This window comes from Rhea pennata, chromosome 10 (genome assembly GCF_028389875.1).
Source record: "Rhea pennata isolate bPtePen1 chromosome 10, bPtePen1.pri, whole genome shotgun sequence".
NCBI lineage: Eukaryota > Metazoa > Chordata > Aves > Rheiformes > Rheidae > Rhea > Rhea pennata.
In genome coordinates this window covers 1,071,019-1,082,434 of record NC_084672.1, presented here as the reverse complement: position 1 = coordinate 1,082,434, position 11,416 = coordinate 1,071,019, and the positions used below count along the sequence as shown (strand labels likewise).

Here is an 11,416-nt window from a genome sequence, read left to right as displayed (position 1 = left end):
TGCTGGGTGCGTGCTGCCTTGGTGTGACCGGCAGGGACGGAGAACGTGCTAGAAACATGTAGTTTGAAAGCACCACTTCTTTGCAAGTATGCACTGTCGGCTGGAGCAACTGAGCTTTATAGTTCATTGACTGCACAGCTTAAAAAGAGCATTTAAAGAGGCTTGTGGTGTTTTTTTCTTTTGAGGACTGCTTCTGAAATTATTTTATTTTAAAGGTTGCTTTGCCATGTTTTAATGTCTGTCTAGATGAAAACACAAGTGTAATAGTCTATTTGAGTTCTCTTAAATAAAAATAGGTGTTGGCACAGGCTGTCCAGGAGAGGCAGAGGCCCAGCCCCACAGCACCTGAGCAGGACAGGCCTGGAGATCCTGGCCAGGTTCCACCAAGCGTGGCGCTCGCCGGGCATGTTCATGGTCAGGCAGGGAGGTCGGTCTGCAGCGGGTCGAGATCAAGGGGGCCCGTGGCCAGGTGGGGGCCAGGCTGTGGCTGAGCTGGGGCGCAGCGCTGCTACGGCACAGCCCAGGAAGGGACTGAAGGCCCTGGGCTGTGCTGAAATGGAGAGGCCCCAGGTGAGGCCGCCCAGGACCGTTATGGCCTGTTAGTGCCCTCAGGTTGTTGATCAGGCCTCAAGAGAGGGGCTGTTGGCTGATAGTTTACCCCAGGAAAGCCTACCTTTTCCAGGTAGCAGTAGTGTTTAAGCTTCAAAGGGAGAATCTGGGAAAGAGTTGTCATTACACTGCGGTTAATAATTTTGAAACTAGAGCTAGAACAGGAAGGTTGGGTAATGGGAACTAGGGGTTAGGGTTGCTGTTGGTTTCAGGCTAATTCCAGGCTGCCTGGCACTGTGTGGAGTTGCATGCCCGGGTCGTGCGATTAACATCCGAGTCCCCAGAGGGGGGACTGCCTGGCTTCTCCCGGGCTCCGCCACCCGCCCGCGGGGGCCGGCGGGCGCAGCGCTCTCGGCTGAGCCCTGTCACGGGCGGCCGCCGCCGGCGCTCGGGAGACTACAGCTCCCAGCAGGCTGTGCTCCATGGCGCCGGGCCGGCGCACTGCCTGCTGGGAGCCGTAGGCGGGTGATGGGGGTTGGCCAGCTCTGTCAGCTGACCGGAAGGAAGGGCAGCCCTGTCTAAGATGGCGGCGGGGCAGGGGGCGGCGGTGGCGGGCTGGGGCGTGGGCGGCGGTTAGTCCGGGGGTTGTGGCCTGCCCTAAGGAGGATGGAGGGGGCGAAGCGAGAGCTGCGCATCCTGCTGGCGCCCTTCTCGGAGGAGGCGCAGGACTCCCTGCGGGAGGCGGCCCGGGTGCAGCTGAGCGGAGGCCAGGATGCTCTGGGCAGCCTCCTGGCCTCTGGCGGGATCTACCTGCAGTCGCTGGTGCCGGGCAGCGGCGGCCGGGCCCGGGGCAGCGTTATCTCGGGAGACTGGGCTGAGTAAGTGGCGGGGAGCGAGCAAGGGAAGGAAGGCCGGGAGGGGCTCCCTGAGGTCCCTCTGCTTTGGTGAGAGGCGCCGGGTGGGCCCTAGGAACTGAGGGTGCTCCCGCAGAGAGACCAGCCCTGTATAGGAGGGGAGTCCCTGACAACTGCAGGAGACCAAAGGGGGCTTTCAAACCCTGCCTTGAAATGGGATGTGCTCCCCTTAAATTCCGCTGCTGGGGTTAAGAAGGCTATATCTTCTTAGTTAGTTGTGGAGTGGCTGCATTCATTACAGTAGATCAGCAATAAGAACAATTTCCACTAGCTTTGTGGAATTGCTGGCTTTAAATTTTGTAGTGCCCTGAGTGTTTAACTTCCTTATTTTATGGTCAGTGGCAAGCTCTTGCGCATGACATGCAGTGATCACATGAGAAGTCTATCATCATTTGCTTTTAATACTGAGTCAAAACTACAGTCAGATTGCAATTCCAAACATTTGTGTCAAGCAGTACTAACTCTGTTAGAGTGTTCTTTTGCTTCACTGTACATCATCCTGAGTGGCCTTCTGGCTGCTTTTTTTGCATGCTCTCATGTGGGAGCAGGTTTGGAGTCACCTGAAGTTTCTCAGCTGTAGCAGTAGGGAGACAGAAAGGCTGGAAATGATTTGGCAGCTCCGTTTCTACCTAGCTGACAGTGCTGCTGTTGCCCCTCCTAAAAGAAGTCCTCGAGCAGAGCATTGCTCGCATGCCACATAATATTGTAGAGAAGTGAAGGGAGGAGACCCAAGAGAATAGAGAAATATCTTATTCTTCTGAGAGAGAAGTAGGGATACCCCAAACACTCTCTTGCGTTGCAACTTCCACCAGGAGTGAAATGTTTAGTAGTGTTGTGGGGAGGTTGGAATATTTACTGCAAAAGATTAAAATTATGCTGTGTCGCTAGCAAGCTTCCAGAACTGTTCAATGTATGGTATGTGGAAAAAGAGCAAGGTGAATAAACATTTTGAATGTTATATCTCCAGCTTCATGTGGGAGAGTACAGAAGATTATGATCTGCAAGCAGACAAGACAAAAATACTGACTCTTAGTAAAAGTCATGAACTGTTTGTCTATGAATTCACTATAGAAGATGGAAAATACAACCCGATTTCCCTGCACAGTTGTAAGGAAGATACACTTAAAAAGTTCCTTGAAGTTAATAATATTAGTGAGTAAATTTTAATGTCTATTCCATATGTGAAATTATTATAGGGCTAATTCTGCTTCATCTGATCAAGCAAGTAGAGGCAGCAAGATTGAGCATTAGGAAAGTATATATATTTTCACACTATTTTCAGTACATTAGTGGTTTGAAGGTCCCATACTGGTTTAACATGATCAGTAACAGTATTAGAGACTTGAAAAATGATAGGGACATTTCTGTATTCAAAAATGATATTACTAGAGGAAATTAAAAAACTATTGTGGGGTAAGATGTTTGGATATTACAGAGTATTACAGAAGAGCTTAATAAACATATTCATGCAGCCCTGCTGTCTCAAATTATCCCTTTAATTTTAGAATTGATGGGAAGAAAACATAGGGATGGGGCTGTTCGCTAGTTCTGTAAAGATGAAGTGTGTATTTAACTTTATGTTCTGTGATTAGCAAATGTAATACAGAGTAAAAATACGCAGTCTGTGCAGGATTTAGGGCTTTGATGTTTTACATGTTCTTAAACAGTCTCCCATATTAAAATATTTTAATTTCCAAAGATAGTAGCTTTTATTTAGTGTTGATTGAAAAATTGTTTTCTGGGTTTTTTTTGGTCCTTTTTTTGTCCTTTGTCCTTTACAGTAGTACCTATTTAAACAGCCAGCACTGTTTTAGAGAACTGTTCTAACATTAGCGTTCCAGATATAAAATGTCAGATTTAAACCAAAATAATGCCAGTAAACACACAAAGCCATGCTTTTTTAAGAAGGTAGCTGAGGAAATGAATTTGAGCTACAATTTTATTACGAAATCTTTAAAATCAAATGCATCAGTTTTTTAGCATCCTAAAATACTGTCTTTAAATTTACAGGTCTTTCTTCAGTTTGTTCTTCAAAGATCCTTTCTTTTAAGGACAGCACATGCATACTTCTGCTCAATAACTTTATTCTTGTGCACTTTACTTTTCCTGGAGAAGACTCGCACTTAGAGGCGTGTGACTGCTTTACCCTTGATATGCCTCCACAAGTTTTGGAAAGAATAACAGATACTAATTTCTGCAGGGGAATTCTGTTTTTGTTAGATAGTTCAGGCTGGATTTGTATCCTTTGTGATAGAGACTAGCTCTCAGTTGAAATGATCTGGAAGAATAAAGTCAGTTTTCTGTTTTGGAGTTCTGTCAGGGTTTAACACAAACTTCATTAAAGAAATTCAAACCTCTATTTTGAAGATGCTTTCAACAAAGAGCTTGAGTGGTAAAGTACCAGTCATTGTAGTTAAAAAAAAAAAAAAAAAAAAAAAAAAAAAAAAAAAAACATATATCAATGTAGTTTCTCAGCTTGTCACTTGTTTCACACTGGAATAACAATTTTCAAATTTTTTTGATATATGAATATGTGTATGGCAAGCTGAAGTCTACTGGCAATAGGCATTCTGTTCTTAATTAGGTTCTTTAGAAATAATCTATAATATTCAGTGCATCAGAGTTTAGAAAACAGTTATCTGTTTTTCCCTCTCCTATGTAATTTCCTTTCTGCTGGATAGGCTGAACCATAGATTCATAGAATCAGTAAGGTTGGAAGGGACCTCTGGAGATCATCTAGTCCAACCTCCCCACTCAGCAGGGTCACCTAGAGCATTTTAGACAGGGTTGCATCCAGGCGGCCTTGAAGATCTCCAGAGAAGGAGACTCCACAACCTCTCTGGGCAACCTGTGCCAGGGCTCTGTCACTCCCACAGTGAAGAAATTCCCCCTCATGTTCAGGCAGAACTTCCTGTGCTTCAATTTCTGCGCGTTGCCTCTTGTCCTGTCACATGGGACAACTGAAAAGAGTTTGTAAAGCCTGTCATTTTCTTTGATACTGTACAAAGATATTTTTGATTCTTTTGATGGTGCACGTCTAGCAACCATTGACATAGCACTCTGTCAGCGAGACGTGGAGGGTGAGGACAGGAGTAAAACCATCCCATTGCCACTCACTGCAGTAAAAGTGTCACATGATCTCAGTGTTGCTGTGATCATCAGTTCTTCCAACTGTGCCATTTCTGTGGATCTAAATGTGTATTTCAGGTATGTTTGCAGCAGAATTCCTAAATAAAAATTTTGAGAACAACTAACATTAAGAAATTGCCTTATCTCGGTACTCTAATACTTCAGACACTATCAGCTTTGTATGTTGAATCCTGGCTCAATGGTAGGTCAAAAATAATTTTTTAAAAACGTATTTCTTTAAAGACTGCCAATTTACTTCAGTTTTTGTTCTGTTACTTTTAAAAAAATAGAAATAATGGACTTTATTCTTTTTCTAGGAAGATTAGGCTATGGGCTGTTAATTACTGGCAATGGTACACCCTTTCGCAAGTACTATAGAGCACGAGATTGTTAAACTGTTCTGTTACAGCTTTACTAATTCTGCTTGACAAAATAAGCCTCGATTGTAATTTGGAGGTTGTCCACCTCAAAGGGAGTAACATCAGGTTTTGATAGCTTATGTGGACATTTATGTGAAATACATTATTCTGAGAGAAAACTGCTTCTCTATGATAGCTCCAGTTTTGGATTTGTTTCCAATTTCAGTTGTAGCTTTGCTGGTGGAGTGGTTAAATATGAAAAAAAAAAAAAAGCTTAAATCATGAGGCAAGTGAAAACTGATTTTTAGTATTTCTTTACAGACAGTTCCCTGAACATTTGCTCTGTAAGAGAGATCCTGAAAATCTTCCCGTGAGGCCACCTGAAGGACTTGATGAGGATGACCTTGCTAGTTCTGATTATAGTATGGAGCTTATGACATTGTCTTTCCGGACAGACAGGTACATCATGAAAATGCCTTCTAAGATGGGCTGATTTTTGCCTCCTATAGAACAGTGATCACTAAACTACTGAATTTTTATAATTGTAGTTGTTGCAAGTGAAATCAGGTGTGTGAAAGTTCATCTTGCTTTAAATCTTTTATGAATTTTAGGCTTTAAGAGACAGACAAAAGCAACTTCACATATGTCACTGAACAGCTTCCGAATAGCAATTGCTGTTTGCTGCATGGGCATGAGTTTGAGCCAGTATTGACAGATTTTTGTATTTTAAGTTCTTTATGGTTTGATGCGTGTTTAATACAGATGAGTACACACAGACTTCAAATTACTTTGTGTTCATATAAAACGTTTCAACTATGTTATGAACTTTAGTAATGGAGGTATTCATACTAATAAAGTTTACTAATTATGACTTCAAGTAAAGGCAGTAACTATTCAGTCCTGTGAATTTATTTCATTCTAAAAGTAGTTTTTTTTTAATTTGATGTAATTTTCTGTGAGGAAAAGAAAAAGCTTCCGGTAAAAATACTAAACTTACTGGACTTTATCAGCTAATGCAGTTATGATCATTTAGTTCAAATCTAAATGTATATTATTTGACTGATAAACTTTAAAAGTTGATCTCTTTGTTTCTCTTGGCATAACAACTGGTATTATAGATAACCTTTTTCTTCATGCCAGGTCCTGGAAGGCACACTTAGCCTCACTGTGTAATGTCATAAGGAAAAGAAAACCCGATTATCCAAATTTGGTGTATGGCCATTTGCCTTGGTACCAGTATTTTCCCCATGTTGAATATCATGATTCTGTAATCTATGAAAGTTCTGAGAACGCCATGGCCATTGTTCCAGAGGATGTTACCTGTGTCCTTTCCAAACAATTGCAAAATGATGGTTCAGATATCAGTGATGGAAGACAGCAGTGGAAACAAATACCTCTTGAAGGATCACAAGAAATGATGAAATTGGAGTGTAAATCTGTGACTGCATTTAAAGCGCTATTTGTAGTATTAACAAGTGACAAAGAATTGACTGTTGCTGCCTGGAATTTAGAATCACAAGATGTGACGTATTACCACTTCGGCAAAAATTGTGTTTTTGTGGATTGTAGTGAAGCACCATTATGTTTACTTCTGACAGGTGAGATTTGTTACGATTGTTCTCATGTAGGCTCCGGTTAAAAACGTTTTTGTTTGTAGTGCCATTCTTTCCCATTTGTCTCACAGCTGTTTGTGATAATTTGTGATTCATTCTTGCTGAGGTGAAATCTAAATGGATCATCTGCAGCTTAGCATCATCATTTTGAAAGAGAGGCAGCAGATATCAATGTCCACAAATACCTTAAGGAAGGATGTCAAAGGGATGGGGCCAGACTCTTTTCAGTGGTGTCAAGCAACAGAACAAGAGGCAACGGGCACAAACTGAAACACAGGAAGTTCTGCCTGAATATGAGGAAGAACTTCTTTACAGTGAGAGTGACAGAGCATTGGAACAAGCTGCCCAGCGAGGTGGTAGAGTCTCCTTCTCTGGAGATGTTCAAAACCTGCCTGTATGCAATCCTGTCTAATACGGTCTAGGTGACCCTGCTTGAGCAGAGCAGTTGGACTAGATGATCTCCAGAGGTCCCTTCCAACCTCAACCATTCTGTGATTCTGTGATATAAATATTGCTGGTTTTGTTATGTAATGTTAATTATCATTTGATTCTTTTATTTAGAGCATGGTTTCTCCTTAATTCTCTTCAGTTTAACTCAAGAAGAGTTCTTGAATAGATTGATGATCTATGGCAGTGCTGGAGTTGTAGATGCTGTTTGTCATCTCAATGGATGGGGACGATGTTCGATTCCTATACATGCGCTGGAGGTAACCAAATTTGATTCATGTCTTGCAGATAACAAAAATACATTTTTAAAGTAATGAAAGTAATTTAGCGATGTTTTAGACGCAACAAAGAGTATGTCTCTGTAACCTAAGGGAAAAAAGTAGTGTTTTAGTTACTATAAATAGAAAATAAAAAAAACCCAAGTAACCTAAACCAAGTAACTTAACTTTGCTGCTGCATTTCTTCTCTTAACATGCATAAAAAGATGTTTTTTAAGTAAGCAGTACACAAAACCCCCTCTTGATTGGCTCTGGAAGCATTTTTACCAATTTTTGTAGCACTTTCTCTCTTGTAAAATATCAAATATTAAATTACTGGAACTAGATTTTTGGTTTTTATCATATCCCTCTTATAAAATCAGGAGAAGAACTTAAAGCATCTGAAAGTTGTTCATGTCCCTTACTAGTAGGTGATAAAATATTTTTGATGTACCTGTCAACAAAGCAGATCATCTTGTGCATCTGGACTTTTTCAGGAGTCTAATTCTACTGTTAGATGACAGAGATCCTATTTTTAAAAAATATTGTTCCAGAACCATGGGACCCTACAACAGTCTGACCATACGATCATTCATTAATCTGCCAGTGTATGTTTCCAGTCATGTTTGGAGGGAGAGAGAATGAAGAGGAAGACATTAGTTGGAGTTTTGGGGGAGGAGGCTTAAGGGTGGGTTGGAAAGTAGATTTGACAGGGAGTTTTTCCATAGCAATTTTAAGCTGATGAAAGCATATTCAAAGGCATGTTTCTTGCACTATTTGTTTTACATCCCTGAGAAAACTCCAATAAATTGCTGAATTAACATTGTCTCTTTAAAGATATAGGGGTGAGGTTGTCTGCAAAACCTATCAATGGAACATGGCAGGTATTTTACCAATAAATTTGTTGATTTAAGCTGCAGTTATTATGCACACAGTTTAAATTTCTTTGTTTTTCTGCATGTATACTCTGTCACTGAATATGAAGTAAAAACATCAGCAATAAGTGTAGTATATACCTTTTTAGAATGTTTATATAATACTATTGCTGTATATTTGTCTAGGCTGGTTTGGAGAACCGTCAGCTAGACACAGTAGACTTGTTTTTAAAAAGCAAAGAAAGTCTTTTCAGTCTTTCTACATCCTGTTCTGGACCTGAACAGTCTACTGATACTGCATCCCAGTTGTTCCTGAAAAGTAAGTAAAATACTTTAAGCTACATTGAAGTTTAAATGTAACTACCTTTCTTTACCTTTCTATGTTTTTTTTTTTTTTTTTTGTAATAGCATAATAGCATATTGACTTGCCTGTTCTCTTGTATGTTTGGATGATGCTATATTGTGGCTTTTCTGCTCCTGTAAAATGAGAAAAATGGTGCATGAGATGTGTTTTGGGGCTGTGTTCTAACACTGACATCAGTGTTCTAAGCATTTGATGTGAAGGCAAAAAACCCAAAAATGTTACCCATATTTTTTGACAGATCTTCTGAGATTTTAGTTGCATAACTTCATGAGTTCTAATTTAAATTTTTGTGAAGTAATCTGTTATATAGTAGAATATAGGTGTTTTAACCTTTTTGTTTAAATATTACAGATTTGGAAGAGCTGAGGCCAGCCTTAAATTTACTTTGCTCAGCAATCAGAGAAAATAACTTGGAGACTCAAAGTAAACACTTTTCTGAGCAGCTGCTAAACCTCACATTGACTTTCCTTAACAAACAACTTGAAGAGATTTTTTTGCATACAGAGGGTAAGATTACTAATTTGGAATCGTAATAGTAATGTAATATGTCATTGTTTAGTTGGATTAAGAACTAATTTTTAGATTGAAAGCCTGAATTTGGTTAGAATTAACAAAAAAACTTGGGCTAGTGTTAAGCGAATGAAAGATGTTATTTAGGGGGGAAACATGAGAAATTAATCTGAATACAGTATGTGCATTAGGCTGAACAACTATGATATAAATAAGCCTCTTGATCAGGCTTTCAGATCAGACTGTGTGTATAGTCATAGTGGGACTTCTGGATGCATAACACTGAGAGAATTGGACTTTAAGGCTGTCACTGGATGCTTGATAGTAGTGCAGTTAAATGGTTTGAACTTAGTCATCAGCTGCTCGTTCTTTTCTCAGTGTTACTACTTGAACTCTCACAAGTATTTCTATGCCTGTGGAAGGGAATAAAGCAGTTTAAGAAACTGATACAGATGTAAAATAGCCTACCAGATTACTTATTTTTTATCTGGATCACCTCCCATTCTGATTCACCATATAAGGCAATGGGTGTTACAGAAGCAAGAACAAGCATCTGTGACAGGGTTTGTAGGAAGGATGTGGGAGTGAATGACTACTTAAACTATTTCTACTGCTGAAATGTTGCTCTTTGAACTACGGCTAAAAGGCTCAAGATAGAGTAAAAGTTGGAATACCAAGTTTTAAAATAACAGAATTCCAGAGGGCAACTGACTGGCATTTTCCCTGTCTTTTCCTTTCTGAAAAACTTTCTCAGTGTCCTGCCCTTGAGGTTATCTTTCAGTTTCTAAAGCTCTCAGTCTTTGTTTTGCTAGAGAGAGCTATTGGGGAGCAGGGTGACATGTCCGATGTACTTTACTGCTTTTTGGGTCTGCATGGCTGTCTCAGTGGTACTTTTAAGTCTGTGGGCCAGGAGACTACACATCTTAAAGCAGAACTGATTTCTTGTGACAGTAAAAAATACAGGCCATTTATTCTTCCTTTAATAAGCATTTTCTCTATGTGATTTTTAATGGTCTTTGCTGCTTACTATGTGAATGATATGGTAGAATGCCCCTGCGTTTTTAAGAGGACTCATCTGACTTAAAATTGGTTGGATTGACTAAAAATTACAGTTGTCATCTGCTAGTTCCTGAAGGGGCAAACAGTTCAGTGAAGACAGGTGAACCTCTGAAGCACTGGTAGGATTGTGACTGTATCCCAGCAGTAGCAGTCAGTATCAGTACCTATTCAGAGCTAATGTCTTCTTTCCTCTGAGGTGTGTTTAGTTTATTAGAGTAGGGAGAATGCATTCAACACTGATAAGCAGCAAGAATGCTGTATTGTTAATAATCTGATATCTTGGATGTTCTCGACAGAGCTTGATGAATACCTGCAGAAGGCTGCAAATATTTTATCAGATTACATTATTGACCTTAGAACATTTATAATCAAGCTTCCTCGACTGCAGACAAATACCATACACATAGGAAGTGATCTTGAGGAGGACATGCCCATAATAGAGGAAAGTCAAATGTGGGAGAAACTAACAACAGAGGTAAAAATGAATAATTAATTTTCAAGTATTATTTTGAAATGTATTCAGGGAAATGATTAATGTGAAAACATTTTCAAACTGTTGGGAAAAAGTCAAAATAGGGAACATAAAGATGGTAACATTGTAGATTAATAGGATCAATTTGTTCTAGAAATATTTTTCTCTTCTAGGAAGTCATTGCTGATGCCATTTTAAGCAACAAAGTACCAGAGGCCCAGACCTTCTTCCATATGCGTCAGCATCCTGCTCAAAATATTCAGGAATTTATTCAGACAGGTTTAAATCTGGTCTATGACCGTCTTCTGAAGGATAATTCCAGAGAAGCCTCAGAACTTTTAAGAAACATGGTGAGAGCTGTTCAGTTAGCATGCTGATAAATCTAAACACTTCATGACAAATGAAATAAGTGAATGCTAAGTGTGTGTGGGGGGAGTCTTAGCTTTCTTACTGATGTTATAATTCTGTGAAATGTATTTTGTACAGTTAAAATTAATGTGTTTTTAAGAACTAGTTTGATTAATGATATTCACATATCATGAAGGCACATTGATGAATGTATGTTGACTGATGTCATGACCAGCGAAGTGTAAAGATGATTCTGACAAGTTAGGTAGCAAAGGATGGATACAAGTTTTATATGCAAGCTTGCTGGTGAGATCACATGGATCGATGGGTAATTACATTATCTCTAGCAGTTTTATTCAGGTATGAGTAAAGGCAGTACTGAACTTAATCTTTTCCATGTGGTGAAGCAAGCATCATAAACATGCTTGTAAAAGGTTCTGTGCTTTCGAAAGGAAGCAGATGCATTTATTCTGTCAATGTACAGCTGCATTTGCATAGTTTGCATACAATTAATATCTTA

General features: G+C 39.9%; 1 protein-coding gene across 2 annotated transcripts in view; it reads left to right on the top strand.

Moving 5' to 3' along the window:
* The first annotated feature begins 1,205 nt into the window (after positions 1-1,205).
* SPG11 (SPG11 vesicle trafficking associated, spatacsin) overlaps positions 1,206-11,416 on the top strand; it is a 42,438-nt gene continuing 32,227 nt past the window's right edge. For both annotated transcript variants that reach the window (XM_062583971.1, XM_062583970.1), the window contains exons 1-11: positions 1,206-1,427; positions 2,431-2,615; positions 3,474-3,701; positions 4,472-4,670; positions 5,273-5,410; positions 6,092-6,549; positions 7,126-7,271; positions 8,330-8,462; positions 8,859-9,014; positions 10,373-10,551; positions 10,722-10,898. In XM_062583971.1, coding sequence (XP_062439955.1) covers positions 1,216-1,427; positions 2,431-2,615; positions 3,474-3,701; positions 4,472-4,670; positions 5,273-5,410; positions 6,092-6,549; positions 7,126-7,271; positions 8,330-8,462; positions 8,859-9,014; positions 10,373-10,551; positions 10,722-10,898 — 2,211 coding nt within the window. In that variant the 5' untranslated portion in view covers positions 1,206-1,215. The remainder of the gene's footprint in view (positions 1,428-2,430; positions 2,616-3,473; positions 3,702-4,471; positions 4,671-5,272; positions 5,411-6,091; positions 6,550-7,125; positions 7,272-8,329; positions 8,463-8,858; positions 9,015-10,372; positions 10,552-10,721; positions 10,899-11,416) is intronic.